Source organism: Sycon ciliatum, chromosome 3 (assembly GCF_964019385.1).
Source record: "Sycon ciliatum chromosome 3, ocSycCili1.1, whole genome shotgun sequence".
Lineage (NCBI taxonomy): Eukaryota > Metazoa > Porifera > Calcarea > Leucosolenida > Sycettidae > Sycon > Sycon ciliatum.
In genome coordinates this window covers 8,211,857-8,232,816 of record NC_088645.1, presented here as the reverse complement: position 1 = coordinate 8,232,816, position 20,960 = coordinate 8,211,857, and the positions used below count along the sequence as shown (strand labels likewise).

Below are 20,960 nucleotides of genomic sequence, written 5' to 3'. Positions count from 1 at the left end.
TGGAAGAGAACATGTTAGCTTCTGATGTGCATTAATTTGGACATCCCGTATTGCAAACTCTGCATGCACTGGTGTGTTTCAGTATTCCTTTTCACCTTGCACACCCACACACACACAATACATGCAAGCACATGCGCAAACCCACACGAACACACACACACGAACACACACACACACACACACACACACACACCCATGCACAAAAACACACACACGTACACACAGAACCAGCTTTTTTCTCAGTCGAGTAATTCTTTCCAAAAAGTCATAATTATTGTGCACTCGAAGTCAGAATTATTTACTGCTCTAAATGTACGTTTTAAAACAGGACGTAAAGTTGGCGAGGAGATAGATTCATCGGTATTGAAAACCTTGGGGAGGGGGCCAAAACTCTGTTGATGGATGGGTTGAGGTGATACTGCGCTCGAGACTCTTCGACTTCGGTGAAAAAATTGATTGAAAGCTAAACAATATTTGGAGGGGCACGGGCTCCAGTCTAGGATGTCCCATCATTTCCATCAAGATCACTAGGAAAGCAAAATAACATAGCAGTAACAAGCGAGTCAGTACAAAAAATTAATAAAGTGGACCAGGGACGGGGGACAGCAGGATGGACTCTGACACAACAACAACAACAACAACAACAACAAAAACAACAACAAAAAACAAACAAACAAAGGGGGACTGCTATATTCTCAAACTATGCTTCCTCCACAAGACACAAAGCCAAAGAATGCATTGCTTAAGACCTACTGGACGCATCCAACAGGACCACAGCAAAAAAACTCTCTCTCTCATCCAAGCATAACATATGTGTCACTGGCGCGTGCACAGACGTAGGTGGGGGTGACATTGAGGAGGGTGAAGGGTATTTGTATAGCTGGATTGCAAGCCTCACGCGCACACGATCATCAGTGGACGGAACGAGACACGACTGTGGCTGTGCCGAATCAGTTCCCTGCGGGCCACGAGTGCAGTTGAGGTGGCGCTGCAGATGCTTGGACGCTGGGTCAGGTCACTAGAGTTACTAAAACCAGTAAAAGTATTGGCAAGTGCAGCCGGACTGTCAACACACAACTCCTAGTTGCCACTGTCAACGCAGCTGGTACAACGACACAGCCACGGCCGCAGGGCACTGGACTGGACGTACACATCCACAACTGCACAACCGATCGGAACATACTAGTATGTGAAACTATGATGATGTTGCCTGGCTGGCAGCAGCATTTCTACTTCATGTCGACGGGGCGCACTCGTCCAGTCTCGTTGCTAGTTACCCAGGCACGCTGATCCGCCGTGGCATCACACTTGTCCTGCATGCGCTCCTGGCTTAGTGTTGTCTACACACACATGAACAGAGAGAGAGAGAGAGAGAGAGAGAGAGAAAAAAAAAGAAAAGAGAGAGAGAGAGAGAGAGAGAGAGAGAGAGAGAGAGAGAGAGAGAGAGAGAGAGAGAGAGAGAGAGAGAGACACACACACACACACAACAAAGGAAAGCATAGAAATGTCAGGTTTGTATTGTATTTTATTATTTTACTTGGGCATTCCCACCAGACCCTAAGGTCTTCTTACAGGGTGCCCAAGATGAATGAATTGTGAAGTTCCTGGCAAAATGAATTGGGGTCAGGTGGCGGTAAGCAAACCGAGGAACAGCAACAGCTCACAGCTAGATAGCCACACCTTTGCCTAGTGCTCTGCTCAATCCTAGTTACAATTGTAGACTGTTCTACAGTACCGGTACTGCTCAATGAACTCTGATTAAGAGTGAGCCAAGTACGCACTGGACGTTGCACAGACCTAGACCTAGGGAAACGTGGCGGCAAAACGGTGCAGGGCGTAAACGTGATTCATGTGATCGGACTTAATCGAGTAGCACTGGAGAAGGTATGAGGGCAACAGCAGCATGCATGGGGACACTAGCATGCACAGTGAAACTAGTCTTCAAGCCACACAGTCACACCGACGTGATTGCACATACACACAGCAGTCAGCAGGCACTCGGACGAGATTAGAATGGAAATCAACTGAACGTGAATGCATGCGCGCATGGTGTGTCTGTGAGCCTACGCGTCTGTGCGCGCGCGCGCGCGCGTGTGTGTGTGTTACACCGTACAGGAGCATGGATAGATCTGCTAGCCGTGTCAGTCAGCAGAAGCAATGCTGCATACACACACACACTCACCGTTTCGTGTTCACTGATCAAGACTCTCAACATCTTGGTGTAGTCGGTGACCATGTCCCGTACAAACTTGTGACGCTCATTCTCATATTGCTCCATGTCCTGTGTGTATACACAGAGACAGAAAGGCACGGAGACGTAAGAGATAATCGACGAGCAGATAACAGTTTAAAATAGCAATAAAAAGAACAAAAAATTGTCCTTTTTATTAAGATATAGAGATGGAGATATAAAAGTTAATGGTAGGATAGGGGTTCCAAACACTGGGAAAACAGCCAGAAACAAGCGCTGTCAACAGTAGACACGGAAATATGATGAGAACTCGTGGTCTTCCTTTTCAATGCCAAGTAGCCTATGAACAGGTTTCATCATTTGCGGAGGAAATTTTGACAAGAAAAACTGCCTTCATCCGAATCGGCAAACTTATTCATCAACTAAACACTCTGCATATACAGCAATTGAAGGCGTAAACATTCCTATTCGTTATCTTTCCCGAAATTTGAGGGAAAACGTTGTACAGGAAACCGGATGTGTCAGTTCTTCGGCCATGTCACTATCATTATGTGTGAGAATACACAGACAACCACAGACACCCACACACAAAGAGCCTTCACTACTTACTCCGGCGACGGCAATCATGTCTTCGACCCACTTGTACTGGCTGCTGTTGTAACGATCAATCTGCTGCTTGAGATCCTCGACAGCTGCCTGGTAGCGACGACGATCCTTACGCGCGTCGACTTTGTCATACGCCATTCGACTCTGAGTACCCACAGAGAAAGTAAACAAGATACAACTTGGATCAATAGATGTAGAGGGACACCAGCAGCAGCAGTACCATGCGCAAAGCAAAGAAAAGCAAGAGGATTATACCGTATGTCTGCACCGTTCAAGCCATGGCGGCATATTCGATTACTGTAAATATACAAAATTTCGGCGCTGCAAAATTTCGGCACTTCACGATTTTTGACATTTCGGCGGCGATTTATTTTCGGCGTGGGGTAGAGGGCATGGTATTGCGACAAATGCTGTGAAAAATTTCATCGGCGTTTTAATTTAGGCGTTTTGGGTCGGTGCCGAATATAGCCGAAATTAAATAGCTGCCGAAAATTTGTATATTTACAGTATAAAGCCACGGCTTTATCGACGCACACATACAGTAAGCGGAATTCCACGGCAGCACTTAACGCAATCACAGCCAACAGGGCTGTCTATATCACCAACAGCAGCATCAACAGCAGCGTCAGCAGCATCAGTAGCAGATTGTAGTACAATCACTGTTAACCAAGATCACCCCAGTGGGCCGAAAAATAACCACCACGTGCACAAACAAATAACAGTTAGCAGAAGCTACAATCGCAGGAGCACCAGCACTCGCAGCAACTGCACACTACACATGAATAGCTACTGGAAACAGGCGTGACAATCACCACAGCTACTAGCTACAACACACACCCATCACCACTCCCACTACACAGTCACAACAAAAACATCAGCAGTAGGGTCACATACCCGCTCGACTTGTTCGAACTCTTTCCGTACGGCCTTTCTGTCGTCGGTGATCTTCTGTTCGTGCTGCATGGGCAAATGATACATGAAGAGGAGAGAGCAGAGACAGTAAACACGACACATCTATTCAAACATCAGCACGGAATAGTGGTCCCTCGTTACTCCAGCACTTGTAAATACAAATCAGCAGCCTTGACGTGATAGGCTTCTACTCAGATCAGGCAAGTCAGGTATTTCTCACTTCCATGTGCCGGCGTCGTATAAGCACAAAACCAGGCTTACGAGACCTTGGCCCATCAGGCTCGTATTCAAAACAGGCTTTCAGACAGGACAGCAGAGTATACAGTGGAGATAGATAGATACACACATAGGCAGGCACTGTTGCTGCGATAATGCTGGCTTGCGCACCATACACAGTATCCAGACACATACATGGACAAGAAGGAAGAGGAACAGAAAGGAGAGAGAGAAAGACAGAGAGAAAGTGAGAGAGAGAGAGTGCAAGAGAGAAGGGGGCAGCAGAAGGCAGCACAGACAGGGCAGAGTGCAATGTCGCCCACACAAACATGAACGAAGCACACACCTTTTTCGTGTTCTTCTTATTCGTTTCAAGGTACTGTGACATGGGCCGCTCCACATCATTGAGCAGCTGCAAACAGAACATGTTGTGCAGAAAAGAAAACAAGATTCAGAATCAAGAGATGTAAAGTTTGGACGCAGCACTGGTGGATGCCGAAGAACAAGGGGGGGGGGGGGGCAGAGTCGTAGGCTAGACCGTTCATACAGTCATGGCCAAAGAAATCCGCCCCGGTGCCGAAAGCAGCGCCAAGCCTCACGCGGCTCCTGCTGCACTCAGGCGGGCTTTTCAAACGTGCAGGATATAATTGAAAAGGAAACGCGGCGCTACTTTCGACTCGCGGGTCGGATTTCTTTGGCCACGACTGTATTTTCATTTCATGCCCTTTTAAAGACAATGTGCAGCTGAATCACAGCACACACACACACACATACTGGTACACAGAAGAGATCCCATTCAAACTAGTACAAAGTGGAATGTGACAGATGGAGACGTGTAGCTCCGACACTGGAAAGTATACACTAATTTCAGAAATTTTCGGTGCTCAATATTTTCGGTATGAGGGCAAAAGGCCAGGTTAGGTGAACAGAAATTTTCGGTACAGAGAAGCAGTTCCCTATTGAATTATGTGTGTTAGTGTTCGTTCGGTGTATTGAAATTTTAGGTATGAAACAGATGCACCGAAAGTACCGAAAATAGAAGTACACCGAAAATTTGTGAAATTACAGTACTAGAATATTTCGCTTCAATAAAGTGGCCTGTGTTGGCGCCGCTAAATCTAGTGCCAAGATAGGATAAAGAGTGTGGAAGGGAACAATGAGTGGTAGAAACGAGTTAGCTAGTACAACAGATAAATGCGACACTCATGCAGGCTGGTCAAAGTATCCGATACGCACTGGGGTCAACAAAAACACGCACACATACCTTGGTAGCGAGAGATGCATGGGAGGCTGACGTCGCTTGGACTCCACTGCGGATCTCTCTCCAGGTTTCACGCAATGTACTGCAAGTTGACAGGAACGGAGAAAGCACGCGCACATAGACACACACCACACACACACACATAAAGGCACGTGCAGAGTATTACAATTAGGAATGGCAACATCAATCAGCGAAAGGGAACACATGAATTTTGAGTTATAATCCACGTGTACAGCAGGTAAAGAGTCAAGAAACCTCTGGTGTTCACCTGTACAGGATAAACTGTGGTACAGTCAGACTTGGCTTATCCGGTCCTCTTTTATCCGCATCCAACATAGCCGGTGTTCGGTTATCCGGTTCCCTCACCTATCTGGATATTTGTGTGGGAAACGGATGTGTGCGGTTAAGCGAGGTCTGACTGTAGTTGGAATGCGACACAAAGACTATCAGGTCGCACCTGGTTGGTATGATCCAGAAGGCTAGAACAGTACTGAGCAGCTGGTGGACATGAAACGACCTCTTCGTACAGTGCAACAAGTGCATGTCAGATGCAAAAGTGTGTGCACGTGATCATGTTGGATAAAGTAAGCGATGTTCCTGTCAGGTTTCAGTGTGAAAACATAAAACTGCTCCGGCTGATCTCAAACAGGTGCAGTACCAATCAAATGCGCTGTACTGGTGGACGCTGTTCTAGATTGTACCAGGCAAACACGCACTCAGATTACAACGACTACAGTCACGTACATCAGTAACATGTATAAACAGAGGAGTGCATCAGCCGCGAGACATGCCATAGTACTACTTACCCCTCTTCACAGTCTCCATACTGTGTCCTTGCTAGCTTGGCCAGTGCTTTGGAGTACTGGTCTTCGATTGCGGCACTGAGCGTGTTAAACACACACAACACACACACAATATAATTATTAACAACATCTCTTTTTGGCCACTGGCTATCGTGCGATTAAAGATTTGAAACAACAACAACCCACAACTGTGTTTTTGCAGGCATGTCAACAGCACGGCGCGGCGTGACGGGGCCCAGTCACCAAAGACAACAGCAAAAAAACTTCAATGTCCCGCAAACGAACTGCAAAGGCCCGCCGGGCCATCAACTACACAAGCTGAAATCCTATACACATTACGGGTGGCTTGGGTGAGCTGAAGAGTATTCTTATAACACACCATGCAGTAGAGACATGAGGCCAGGCACACACAAACACACACACACACACACACATACACACACAAAGGAGCAACATTACCCGACACAAATTCTTAGTAGTAGAACTGACAAGGAGGACCACATCTCTTTTGTCTCGCTGGGACAACGTAAGCCAACCCCGGTTGCTAACCTGTCATGCTCAGCAAGCAGCCAAGGACATAAGCATTGTTAGACTCGGTGGCAGTCCCGGACTCAGGCACACTCAGTGGTGGGCAGCTTTTTTTTTTTTACTAGCAAACACAGCTCTACTAATAATCAGGGGAAGAAGCTACTAGCGTTCTTACCGTTCACGCATGAACTCTGACATCTCCTTGATGGCCGTCTTGCCGCGTGTGTTCTTGCCCACCATGACGTCGAGACCGCTCTGCTCACCCTTGTCACTCTAGTAGCACAACAGACAGACACAACATAAGGCTAAGTAAAGGCAAGTGAGAAAAGGGCAGTCAGGACGAATTGCAAACACACCTCACCACCGTCAGATAACGGTGAGAAGTGAAGGCCCAATATAACCAAGAGTACATAACCCCCCCAGAGTGTGCAACGCCTGATCCAGCTCTGCATAGGGTGTTGGTCGAGCGGAATCGGATCTTTGCGTCATAATTAAATACCGTACACATCTGAGGGAAACCCGGGGAATCGCGGGTATTCTCGGATCAAAAACAACGGTGCCCTGCCTCGAGACCGGCCTTGCGGTGGTGTGGAGTGTACGCATGACATCAGAAGGTCTGATTACGCTCGACCAAGACCCTATGCAGAGCTGGATCAGGCGTTGCACACTCTGGGGGTTATGTACTCTAGATATAACTGAACACGAATACATCTCTTTCTAATCAAGCATACTATATACAGTTGTGCTCGATGAAATCCGACCCAAAGTGCAAAGCCGGCGCCCTGGACACGTTCCAATGGGACGTATGCATCAATTTCCCGCCATTAGGTTTTGCGGGGCAAGTCCACTACAATCGTACACACTGTGATACCAGCTCTGCATAAACTGTGTAAGGTCATATTCATAATTGTACTATAACGGGTGGTATCTGCCAAATATGGGGTAACTTGCCCCGCAAAAAGGTGACGGCCATCTTAGATGCATACCTCCCACTACATCATTGTATTTGTACATGTGTACGTCAAGTTGTATTCGTGCCACTTGCAGGGCGTCAAGGGCCGTACAAGTCGAGGGCGCCAAATATGCAAGCTGGGTCGGATTTCACCAAGCGCAACTGTATGAAGCAGAGGATGCGCCACACACAGATAGCGGTGCAGCAGTACGGGGGGATACGGATACGAGAGCAAGAGAAAGAGAAGCTCACCCAGAAATGGTCGACATAGCTGTACGAGGAACCCGCTAGACTCTGTTGATCAGCAATTTCTGCTTCGGTGTCCGGATATGTCAGGCAGCTGATCTGCATTCATACCACATTCACAACACACAACGTGCCATGGGTTCAATGAGCAAGCACAAGAACACAAACGAATGGCAGAATTTAGGGTGCAACTTATCGAACACGTGAAGACCTCAAAAGAAAAGAACTTGATTAGCCAGAATGAATATTTTCAGAGGCAATGTATCAATACTCCTCAACTGCATTCAAAGCAAGAGTTACTGGCAGACGACCAATACAACTGACCGATTGTGTTCCCTTGCTGGCTTTGCCACCACCTCCACTACCACCGAGGAGATTTCCCTGTGAAGAGAGAGAGAGAGAGAGAGAGAGAGAGAGAGAGAGAGAGAAAAGAGAGAAAGGAGAGAGCACACCCACAATGTCAAAGAGCAACTCCAGCGAATACCCGTTGCCAATGAATAAAAAAGCACATAACACAAAACAAGAGGATGAGCAATCACGTGTGCCCTGCACACAGCTGCCAGGTACCTTTGATGTGCCGGTTTGTGTTAGCGTTCCGCGGCGAGATCCCGCACCCGCACTGATGGCAGAGTCACGGCGAGGACCATCTGAAGAAACACACACCATGTACCATGTTACGATGATGTATACATCCCCGGGCACACACACACACAAGCGTGCAGTGAAACGTCACCAATGGCCAGAGTGGAGTAAGGTTTAGTAACCCAGCAGGAGCCAGGGGGGGGGGGGGGGGGGAGGGATGTAGGGCAACTAACTTGGGATAAAAAGTGGGGGAGGGGAGCATGCATGTGTGTGCACACGTGCGCGTGAGAGAGAGGGAGATAGATGCGAAAAATAGGAAGTTAGCTCCATGAAGATGACCTGTGCTAGGGTATAACATGACCAAATGCAACATACGGTACTGTCGGGCGCCGAAGAACGGAGAGCGGAAGACCAGGCTAGAATTTCACCAAACACAGCCAGGGTTCGCACCAAGTCATGAAAATATTATTCAAGGGTTTTCAAGGGCCCCAAACCCCATTTTTTCAAGGACATTCAAGGACATTAGTTGGTGGGCTAACCGTTGGTTGGAACATCGCCGCCATTATCACTCAGAGAGAAGACATCGCGCTCAGAAGAAGAGGTGTTCACGCTGCGTCCAAGAGTGAACTATTGTGCTCTTTGACCCTCCATAGTTCCTCTGAGAGAGTGCCTGGGAGATAGGTAGCTTGGAAATGGCCGTAGAACGTGCTTTCCTGGACGCAATATTCAGCCATTTCTACCGTCTTCTTCAACTTGATTTATTTCGAAAAAAATGTTATTTTTCAGGGTTTCTGCACTGGACGCGTTTGGGATCGAAAATCTCACCTGCGCATACAGGCTGCGCAGCTCACGCGCTGAGATCCCTATGATGGCCTATCAGTACTACCAAGAGTGGATCCACTCTTGGTACTAGATCTACGGACTACGGTACCGGTTACGGGTACCCAGCAGTGCGCGTAGACCTACTGCATGAACGTGAGTAGATCTACCGCATTCAAACCCAAAATCAAGGAAAAACACACTTTTTTCAAAAATTCAAGCACCCACACGAAAATTCAAGGATATTCAAGCACTTTCAAATCCGGCTTTGACATTCAAGGACTTTCAAGGAATTCAAGGAGTGGTGCGGACCCTGACAGCATACCAATGCATACACGGTGACTCAACTGTGCATAGACTGTAAATGCAATAAAAAAAAAAGAGCGGTCTAGACTAGGAGTCTGACCCCCCCCCCCCCAGTTCTCGGCGACCAACAGTACTGTACTAGCAGACATTAGAGAGGTTCCGGGGTACGATTTTCCGTGCCAAAATCCGTATGGGCGCTACGGATTTTTTCCAGGCATGCTCCATACGATTTTTCGGCACGGAGAATCCGTGTGGACTGGCTTTCACACGAACCATGTTTCGTATGGAGATTTTGCGTCATCGGGTGCAGAAAGATTTTTCGCGTACAAATTTGGTACGAGAAACATCGATTTTCCGCGGGACGTTTTGATTTCGGTACAAATTTTCAAAATAAAAAGGCATAGCGCGGGAATGTGACGTGTTTGCGATCGTAACCTAGGCAATGACGGCAAACACATAAGTTCCGTACTCCGGAACATTTCACTGCTCGAAAACGACGTATAAAAAATCCGTAGCGCCTCTACGGATTTTGGCACTAAAAGTCGTACTCCGGAACCTCCCTATTGTAGACTACGGTAATAGTATCCGGTTACTACTGCTTGTTACCTGGCACTGTCATGCTGTCATTGGATGTGACGGAGACGGAGCTGGAGACGGGTACGAAGCCACCTTCAGGTATCGTCCAGTACGATGCTGCAAGGAAGACGTGTGAGCAGGCGCGCACACACACACACACAGTCGTTCGTCACAAGAGAAGCATGCAGATCTTGAAGTACACTGGATAACCACACCCCAACTATCGATTTTCTCAAAAAACCTTATAGCAACAATAACTAACAAACTAACAAAATCTGAATGAAACAGATCAGCACTTTCCCCAGGTAACGATCCATCCATCCCACATAAGTGGCGGGGCTCTCACGTGAATCAATACCCAATGTATAACTGGTCTATACCATACCGGAGGGAATCGGAAGAATACAGCCAAGACAGTCACCTACGCACACCCAACAGTTGTTGGGGTAACCAGTATAGACAGCATCAGGCTGTTTTAATACTACTGGAAGCAGAAACACACACATGCGCACACAGGAGAGAGAGAGAGAGAGAGAGAGAGAGAGAGAGAGAGAGAGAGAGAACACAAGGAGCAATACACAACAAAGTTAAATTCTTACTTCCCACTGGTGATTGGTAATAGACGCGACCCTCTTCGGTAATGAACGCCACCCAGCCATTTGTCTAGACACAAAACACAACAGAAGAGCAACAGGGAAGAATCAGAAGTGTGCGACACCAAAAAAACAAGAGAACAATTTGGCCTATCCAGCTAGGCATGGTGGTGGCCTGGCACGAGCGAAACTTCCTCAGCTCATTGTGTTTCTCAACACAATTGCATGTATAGCCGGCGGTAACGCGGACGTGCAAGCTTCACTTTACTATACCGGTGGCAACTGAAAATATCCAGTACACACTCCATCTATTTACGGACTTATCTAACCTCATGTGCTATCCCCCCATTGCAGGCTAGCTACATACTGTTGAAGTCTGATCAAGACCCCTTCTTACATGCAACACGCGTGTTATTTCCTGCCAATATCTTCTGTTTTGTTACTTGCTTTTGTTCCTGCACACGCTGTGTGTAGACTGTGTATGTCCACTCATGGTACAGTAACAAGGAAACCATTCTCACCCCAGGATAGGCCCCAGGGAATTCCCTGTGCTTTCCCATGCAGCAAAAACACATGGCCCCTGCCTGGTGTCAGTGGTGAGGAGACACCACTACTACAGCCAGTACAGGACTGGTGTCACTTGCACCAATACTACATGCAGTCTAGTAGTACTGCATAGGTACACTGTAGTGCCACACAGAATACAGATGTCAGCTACCCAATCAGCCAATGTCGGGCAATGAGCGTGTCCCATGCAGCCAGCAAAAAATTGTTAGCAGACAACAGACACAAGCAGTACTGGTACAAGCCCTGTGCCATGGCTGATTGAATCAGGCAGCCACTGACCATACTCCACAGTCAATGCACCACACCTTTTCAAAGTGATTGTGATTTTCAAAGTGATTCTATACTGCCTATTACTGGTACATGCAACTAAACTAACTAAGTAACATTAGTTACTGATACTCCAACGAAACTGGAAAACTCAAACGGACAAGGCTGTGTGCGGAGTTTTAGCTATCCAAGTAGCTCCTCTAGCAATCATACAACGTCCAGAATGACTACATATCTCTCTACCAGAAGTGGCTGCAATTAGGTAATCATTTATCATGATCAGTTTGCAGTGCTTCGAACGCCTCATAACAATCAATTATTATTTTTGTTGTTGAGATGGTATGCAGTGCATGCAAGGCATCTGGGCAGGATTCCAGAGTGAGTACGCTATTCACAGCGTGGCAATGCCAATGGCACAACTGCTCTACGCAACAATGGTCGACTCAGTCTAGTCTCTGTTTCAATGTTTGGACAGAGCGATGTGGTGAATATTCTTTGACTACAGTAATGACTAATGAGTGTACCATTTAATTAATGCCATCGACGCTCGGTCTAAAAACGGTCACGATGAACTCATTCGAACGCTGAACTACTTCAAATCACCACTGACACTGTGAGTCTGTGAGCAGCAGCATGTACGCAAAGGATCTACGGTTTCCACTCAGACTTCCTTCCCGACCCACGCAGAACCTCCGTGTATGCTTGTAGACGTGGGTGATGTTGGAGAGCGACATCAAGCTAGCCAAAGGCGAAGAGGCTGCCTCTCTCTCTCTCTCTCTCTCTCTCTCTCTCTCTCTCTCTCTCTCTCTCTCTCTCTCTCTCTCTCTCTCTCTCTCTCTCTCTCTCTCTCTCTCTCTCTCTCTCTCTCTCTCTCTCACTCACTCACTCTCGCTCACTCTGTCTCTCTCTCTTCGCCTGAGTGAACAAAACAAGCATAATACTAGCGAACCAGACACCCCTACAAGTACAAGGCGCAAATAGGCTGCGAAACAAACGAGCCGAGCAAAACCACGCCATGGCCTAAAATAATTTGTAACGTGAATAACATTACTGAGACTCACCTGCGCCGGCTGGACATAGCTGGCTGGAAACCAGCCCTGGCGACTGTTGTACTCGCCACGACACCATCCAGCATCCAGTCTCTCCAACACTACTACAATGCAGCCGGCAGCCAGTGGAAGGCCTTGGGCCTGATCCGCACCCGAATAATCATACAGAGCAGTGACCAGCTCTGCTTGTCGTACAGACATGGTTCTCTTTGCTTCTGTTCTCCTCACAAACAAGTGGTTCTAGAGAGCTGGTTGCCTCGCCGTCCAGCAGCAGCTTCCCTTCTCTGCGATTTTCAAATCCTACTGTGCCACAAACGCAAGAAACTCTAGCTTCACGTGAGGCAATCAGAATCTGCCAGGGTGCACAGCAAGCTCTGTGGAGTGCAGACTGCTTGTGCAGTGCAGCAAACACGGAATCAGAAAGGCACGCAAAAGCCTCGCTAGTCGCACGGTGGGTGTTGTCCCAGACTTCACAAGCGTCTCCAACACTCGCCGGCTGCTGTGTACAACGAGCGGCTTCAAAACCTGCTAGCTTCGGCTGTACTCTCCGAGCATCAAACAAGCCACTTGGGAATGATTGAAGTATGGCCACTTGGGGGTGAACTCCGACCAGCGTAATCTCCCAAGAGATCAACCCGAGCACGGTAGGGGAGGCAAAAACCAAAGAAACGTCACACACGACTGCATGGGGCTGTAGCTATACCCGACCAGACAGTATAGGTGGGCTAAAACCGTGAAAGACAACTAACGGAGCGCGGAGGAAACAAGTAAGGAAAGCAGAGGGGAAATCCTGCGACAAACTGAAACCTACGAAATAAAAAGAAAGACGCGAAGTGCGAAGCTACGCTAGCTTTTTGATGCGTTCAGTTCGAACTCGTACCAAAATCGCGTAGACCTACGTAGCTACTGCAGTATCTAGTATGCCGCACTGTATGCGTATGCGCGAGGCCAAGACGGCAAGAGTCACGACCCCGACCGATCTACACTGTGCGCATGTAGTAGTCTGTAGCTGTACTAGTATATACTAGAGTAGCTTCTGCACAGAACAACTGCCCGCACGTGCGCGCATGGCATGCGCACCACAGAACTAGAAATGTGTAGCTTAGCTTGCATGCATGCATGCATGCACTGGCCGTGCACATGGTGCATGCAGTGTCCCATATATGGCCATGGCCATGTGCAGTGTGCACATTTTTGCACCATCTACCGTACCACCTCATCTTCATGATCTTTTTTAATTTTACAGTCGTTCCTTTGAAAATTAATTTTGTTGTTGTTTCAAACGAGTTCAAACGAGAGCTTTACTTGTACTTTTAGTTGTAGATATCAAGTTTTCTAAATAAATTACATGTATAAGCAAAGTCACCTACTGCATGATCCACGAATGGTGTCTTTCGTAGACGTAGCGATTTTGTTTTATTGCTCCTCGCTGCTAGCTGTGGTGGTCATTGTTAGTTAGAACTGGGACTTGTCCCTGTCTCTTGTTCGTTCAATTCCAAACATTTTTTCTGGTCAGTCAACTAGATTTCACTCGAACTCTGAGATGTTCGACGAATCGTGAATAAGCAGTAAGTTTACTTTCATGATCATGTGGATGAAAAGCATATCTCCAAGCAATTAGCTGCCTGTGGCAGTAGAATTCGAACAATCTATAGAGATTGTGCGAATGCCACCATTGAGTGTGCTACGGGTAGAGTGGCAGTGTGGTGAGCCAGTGCTTGCGATGCCATTCCACACAGAAATGATGATGCAATCGCACCTCCAAAGAAATGCACATTTTAAAATAATATTATCTTGTGTCACATGCACGCGCACATGCCAATAACAATAGACCGGATTTTTGGCGGTAGGGGTCGTCGTGCGCGGGACAGTACCGCTTTTTAGGTTTGTTTGTAAACTTGTGGTTTCGTTGAACCGCTCTAGCCGAGTGGTTTTTACATTTCGGTTTATGTTAGTTTTGGATTTTGACACACACTAGTCTCCAGGCCCCGTCGACATTCCACCTGCAGGGCAACTCCATGTAGTCTTGGCTAATCCAAAGTACAGCAAGTTACAGTGGTCTCTTTATAATCCGGCAGCATTGTGCTACGGAAATTCTGCTGGATTTGGGAGGGTGCTGGATTAAAAATCTGATTTACTGCTGCACTGTGCATGAAGAGGACATGTTGGCTGCTGAAAATTGTGCTGGTTTATACTTATATTATAAAGGGTGCTGGTTCATACAGTACGGTTGGATTAAGAGGGACGACTAGTTGATTTCCAGCCACACCCAAGCATTCATGCATAGCTCACTGCAACAGGAGCCAGGACGTGGTGGAGGTGGAGCAGAGTTGTGTTTCCATGGCAATGATAACACACAGCAACCACTGGACAGTCACATGATCTATATGGTACAAGTGTGTGTGTGTGGGGGGGGGGGGGGGGAGTGTGTGCTAACGACTACGACAATGTGGGAATGAACTGTGTATGCGCGCCTTTGTGCGTGCTGCGTGTCTGTGTGTGTGGTGTGTGTACGTGTATATTCGTGCAGCATTGCAACACAGCATTATTGCACCGTGCCAATGTGACAGTCTTGTCATTGCTGCTGCTGCTGCTGTATGGAGGCCAAGAGTGATCGTCTGAATGATGACAGTAAAGATGCCTGGTCCAAGGTACTATACAAACGCCAGCCGTTTCCAGATAATTATGTCCACACCGGAAAGTTCCTTGAGGAGATGCGCAAGAATGGTGAGCAACTGAGCGAAAACGGGTGGAAGGTGATTTCTTGGCTATGATTCAAATTAGATTTGACTGGTGTTTGTCGGTGGAGCACTCTTTGTGTCTGTCAGTTTCGTATCTCTCTCTCTCTGTATCTCGTCATATTCTTGTGTAGCCTGTCTTTTTTACTGTGGTATTGTGGGTGGGTTCACGTGCATGTGTGTGTGTGTGTGTGTGTGCGTGTGCGTGTGCGTGTGTGTGTGTGTGTGTGCGTGTGTGTGTGTCACTGTGTGTGTGCGTGCATATGTCACAGTCAACACAAAGATCTATACATTTGGGCAGATCAGCAGTGCAGCATGCATGGTGTCACATCAACTCAGCAGGTCAGTGTCAACCCCATGACGTGTGCTGTACATCTTATCTAGCCTTGTCATCACCCCTATCTCTGATTCCCTATTGAATACATATCATGGAGTGATGGTATGGTACACCCTGCCCTAACCGGACGCCCTTGGTGCAACGGAAACTGTCCTGATACGACAGGGTTAAAATGAACAATCTCCGGATCTTTGTTGGCTTGCGAGGTGGAATGTTATCGAATTCTGGTTGTCAAGTCCAGCAAACGACCGTACATACTAAATATATGACGTATATGTACTCGTTAGTGGTGAAACGAATATTCGAACATTCATTCGGTTTGTCACATTCGAGTGTTCGTTACGTCACTTCGAATGCAGTGCCTGTACATACATGCACGCGTACAGTGCAGTGCGTACAGCCTGCCTGTGATTTGTACTGTATGCATGCACATGTATGTCCATACTGGACTGCCAATGGTGCACATAACATGACTGAACTTCGAAGTAGCCTTATGTGGCAGTTCATTTTATGTGGCACTACCATTTGTCATACCTAAATAATAATGACAGCATCCATCAAATGACTGGGAAGAGGGCATGTGATGTCATCTCTGTTACCAAAAGAATATTCGTTCGTTAAGCCGAAGAATATTCGGCTAGTAGGTTTGACATTCGTTTCACCACTAGTACTCGTATATCGTGTTTGTGCATAACGTCCTCTGTATGCTGTTGGGATTCACATGATGTGCTTGTGTGTGAATGCATGTGGGCTTGCATGTGTGTGTGTGTGTGTGTGCGTGCGTGCTGTCCTGTGTCGCGTTCACTGCACTCCAGTGTGATGGTGTTTGTGATAGCGTTCTGCTACATGTCGTATGGCTGGCTGCAGCCCAGCATGCTGCTGCTGCTGATACTACCGCTGGTCGTGATTGGCTACGTAGCCTTCCGATACCTGGACTGCTCAAACTCCTGGGAGCACTGTAAGGACTACTATTACGTGTGTGTGTGTGTGTGTGTGTGTGTGTGTGTGTGTTTGTGGACACGTGCACACACACGCACACACATGCGCTCACTCTTGACTCTCCCACCTAGAGACATCAGTGCTGGTTGTTTTATATCACAGTGTCTGAGTCTGATCTCCCTGTATAGTAGGCGTTACTTTATGTGTGTGTGGGTGTGTCTGTGTGTCTCTCAGTCCAAATTTGCTTTTTCTCTGTTTCTTCTAGATCGATCCGACATGAAGCTGTCTGGTCTAGTTGTGTGTTACTCGTATGGGCTATCACCAGTACTCATGACTCTTACACAGTCTGTCAGCACAGACACCATCTACTCTATGACGGTATGCTTGGCTACTGGACATACACACACACACCCTGCCGTACTGCTTGCTCAGGGGATTTCCCGTAAAAAAATCAATGTTTTTACACCATCTACTCCATGACGGTATGACTGTAAGGATACTGAACATACACACACACACACGCGCGCACACACGCGCGCGCGCGCACACACACACACACGCCCTGATGTACGACTTGCTTAGAGGATTCCCCGTAAAAAGCAGTGTTTGTACACCATCTGCTCTGTGACACTGTGTATGGTTACTGGACACACACCCTGCTGTGTTGCTTGCTAGGGGGATTCCCTGTAAGAATCAGTCTTGTTCATGAATCGAAATTGTTTTAGTTTTTCAGCCCAGGGTAGGGTGTATTGGAATGTGCTTCATTTTTGAAACTTTTTGTGATTGTCGTCCGTTCTGATGGGTGTGCTGTTCCCACTGCTGTAGTTATTGCTGCTGCTGCTGCTGCTGTTGCTGCTGTCGCTGGTACTGCTTTGGCTACTGCCTCTGTTACTGCTTTGGCTACTGCCTCTGTTACTGCTTTGGCTACTGCCTCTGTTACTGCTTGTTGGTGATGTTGTGTGTGTTGTGACTGCATACTCTCGTCTTCCTCGTTGTACAGTGTGTTATGTTGCTGGCTCATCTTCTTGTCCATGACTACGGTACAGGTGCCAGTGCTCCCATGTGAGTAGTAGTTAATCTACCGATAGCCTTGTGCGTGTGTGCGCGCGCATGTGTGCGTGTGTGTGTGCATGCATATGTCACAGTTGGCAGGGCTCAGACTTGTGTTGCATGGCTTTTGGTCCTGGCTGGCTGGCATCAGTGTGTGTACGGGACAGGGGGGCTGTGAAAATTGTGGCTAGCATCGCCGTATCTTTGTCACTACATCAGCTCTCTGTTGCCTATGGTTAATTCTTATACTACTTGGAGTACTGGCATTGTAATCGTTTCAGTGTTGTGCATGCTCCTGGTGGTCGTGGTGGTTGTGTTGCTGCTGCTGCTGCTTCTGATGGTTGTGCTGTTGCTGGTTGTGCTGCTGTTGCTGCTGCTGCTGCTGCTTCTGATGGTTGTGCTGTTGCTGCTGCTGCTGCTGCTTCTGATGGTTGTGCTGTTGCTGGTTGTGCTGCTGTTGCTGCTGCTGCTTCTGATGGTTGTGCTGTTGCTGGTTGTGCTGCTGTTGCTGCTGCTGCTTCTGATGGTTGTGCTGCTGCCGCTGCTTCTGATGGTTGCCGCTGCTCCTGTTGCTCTCATCACCATTGTTGTTATTGTTGTTGTTATTGCTGCTACCAATACTCAGGGTATCACCGGCGATATCAATGAATGCTGCCGTGTTCGCCGGTGTTTGCCTGGCGTCGCGTCTTTCATCGTCCTGGCACACCTTCGTCACGCTGACCTGTGGCATTGCACTGCTGGTGTTTCTGCCGTTGCTCAGGCAGCAATTGGCGGTAAGCAAGCAATGATCGATTCTGGATACAAACACACTTAAAACCTCTAACAGCGTGTCATGTTGCGTGGTGATGCCTGCGGCATATCTGTGCCTCTGGAGACATGAATCTGGCTCTATACATTCAGACTCCGCTCACAGCAATCTTCAACCTGTGTGTGTGTGTGTGTGTGTGTGTGTGTGTGTGTGTGTGTGTGTGTGTGTGTGTGTGTGTGTGTGCGTGCGTGTGCGTGCGTGTGTGTGTGTGGTGTGTGTGTAATCCCTGTGTTCTTTACGATCTACCCTGCAGGATGCCTTTTGTGCTGGTCATATCTTCCTTGCTGTTCCATTCTTCATCATCTCAACCATCCTTCTCTGGACAGTATCTGCTGTTGCTGTCACACTGTTTGTTCTCCTACAAGTCACTGTTGTGCTGATATGCCCGTATCTCTACTGTCGTATGCAATGCTACAAGAAGTAAGACAGCTGGCAGTTGGAGCACTGCATGATGATTTGGTCACTGTGTGTGTGTGTGTGTGTCGGTGTGTGTATGTGTATCGGTGTGTGTGTGTGGGGGGGGGGGGGTGCCTGCGTGTGTATGTGTATCGGTGTGTCGGTCTCTCTCTCTCTCTCTCTCTCTCTCTCTCTCTCTCTCTCTCTCTCCTTTTTTTATCATTCATATTCATAGCTCCATTGATGATTGCGGCTAATTCTTCTATTGATCTCTGTCTCTCTTCCTTCTGCACGCACAGCAATATCCATGGTCCCTGGGATGAAGCACTGCCAGACACCAGGGCAGCACCACAGACACCTGACGAGGTCTTGTTTGATCATCATGCCAGTAGCCACCACAGCACTGCACACATGAGCAAGACTAAGTAAGCATGACGTCACCACTGACTGGCCAAGGTTTACCGCGCACACGCGAACCTGTTTCCGACTAAATCCAGTATAGTCCAAAGAAGTCATCCAGTTGTTTCTGGAACTATGGGACGTGCGGCAGATAATGTTCCAGTTGTGTGTGTCGCTTGCTCTCCGGTCCAGACACAAGTGATCCTTTGGTACGGGCAAGGTCTGTTTGGAACAGAGTGTACCTAGTAAACGTCGCATTCGGAATGCGGTTTCTTATCGCAGCGCACAGCTCGAGGAGATGTTCTCCTAACAGCGGTCCCCTAGCTGAGACGTGTAAGGAGTTTACACACATTGGCCCTGAATTGAGCGTGCTGACACGTGCGTTCCCCTTAGTCAAGTTACTGGAACTGTGCTTTGTCATCAATGGCCGTCGCAACAGTGTCGACATTTTGGTTCAAAGCACTGGTACCCTCGTCGAGGGTCGTTTGGACATAGCGCACTGGTCCTGAATTTAGTGCCTCGACATATGCAGTCCAGTCCCCGTGGTGAACATGATACTGAACATGATATCAGAACGTACTGAACATGATGCAGAAACACATCATTGGACGTGGCACCGAACAGTGAGAACACGCTGGTTGGTTTCGATGGACGACTCTGCCCGCGTGTCCTCATCACAACGGCCCACCTCATCGTAACTGTATGGGTCTAGCGCATGTGCAGGAATACCCGAATGGACTGTGCCATGCTTGTCATATGAATCCATATGTGTCCCTACGATTTCCTGGCTGAAATCCTAGTCTATTCCACTTTTACATTATTTCCATAAACATTTCCTGACTGGTCTACTGCTGGACAGTAGCTCTATAGACGAAAAAATATACGTTTTGTAACTTGTACAAGTAGATTTGTATCACTATCTTTGATGATTACCGGAGTACTAGTTATTTTTTCTGTTGATGCGTCAAGAGGAGTGCTTTGCCATACATTTTGTATGCATGTTCATTTGGCGTGCTCCTGGTAGTGTAAACCTAGAGCAGAGTGCATGCTGAGTGTGCAACTGTGAATCACTTTCTGCAATGAGATCTGTCGCGGTGGAACCCAAACTTCTTATGATGATGCCAGTGATCGTGGCGGTACCAAGTGCATGCAACTATTGCCTTTTTTCCATCGGCCAGCTGTGTGCCATTAGATCACACAGCTACAACTGTGTACTGCGGAGGAACACGGACGCCGCGCCAGACGTGGCGTTCGCTTGGTTGATCGGATTGCATTGAGCGGCACTGTACAATGTTGGATTTCGCTATCCGATGCATAATAGTAATTAATGCTTGGCACTTGCACACTCTGGGGGTGTTATGGAGTAGTGGGGACATCGACTGTGCAGTGATATAATAATTATCGAATCATGCAATCTGTGCGGAGGTTGTGCTTCACAGGCATTATTTGCAGCTGGTGCACACCCCATCAGAAGAGGAGCGTCGAGAAGATCATGAGAACATTTGACTGGAATGCTGTAAAAGCATAATCAGCAGATAGTCAAGTGATAGAAATACACAGACACTACAACAGTGGAACAAGGCTAGTCTGTTCCTCCAGGAAATCGCGATTCCATGTGCACGGATGCAACAAATTTCGCAATTTTCGCCCAAACCCGCGTTTTTCTGCATAATCCGCGATTTCCCGCGCTTTTTGTTGTTTTCTGCACTTTTTCAAACATTCTCCTGTACTTTTCCCGCAGTGCTTTCCATGATCATGTTGGGTTTTTTGCATAGACTCGACTCTTACTAATCCCGAGAGAGTGGAGGTGATCAGGGAG

The 20,960-nt window shown here is 47.7% G+C and overlaps 2 protein-coding genes across 2 annotated transcripts; one reads left to right on the top strand and one right to left on the bottom strand.

Annotated features, from left to right (window-relative positions):
* Positions 1–248: 248 nt before the first annotated feature.
* Positions 249–13,324, bottom strand: LOC135811328 (growth arrest-specific protein 7-like). The gene is made up of 14 exons (XM_065324553.1): positions 12,487–13,324; positions 10,598–10,661; positions 10,029–10,115; positions 8,283–8,362; positions 8,040–8,096; positions 7,722–7,814; positions 6,693–6,790; positions 5,993–6,067; positions 5,190–5,268; positions 4,272–4,337; positions 3,692–3,754; positions 2,801–2,941; positions 2,183–2,281; positions 249–1,340 (listed from the first exon to the last, which is right to left on the bottom strand). Exons 1-14 carry the CDS (start codon positions 12,673–12,675, stop codon positions 1,230–1,232), a joined length of 1,302 nt encoding a protein of 433 aa, XP_065180625.1. The 5' UTR covers positions 12,676–13,324; the 3' UTR covers positions 249–1,229.
* Positions 13,325–13,792: 468 nt separating this feature from the next.
* LOC135811324 (phosphatidylinositol N-acetylglucosaminyltransferase subunit C-like) lies at positions 13,793–20,208 on the top strand. Its single transcript, XM_065324548.1, has 9 exons — positions 13,793–14,042; positions 15,005–15,201; positions 15,485–15,554; positions 16,365–16,507; positions 16,754–16,866; positions 17,489–17,550; positions 18,164–18,311; positions 18,600–18,766; positions 19,042–20,208. Exons 2-9 carry the CDS (start codon positions 15,072–15,074, stop codon positions 19,169–19,171), a joined length of 963 nt encoding a protein of 320 aa, XP_065180620.1. The 5' UTR covers positions 13,793–14,042; positions 15,005–15,071; the 3' UTR covers positions 19,172–20,208.
* The last annotated feature ends 752 nt before the right edge of the window (positions 20,209–20,960 follow it).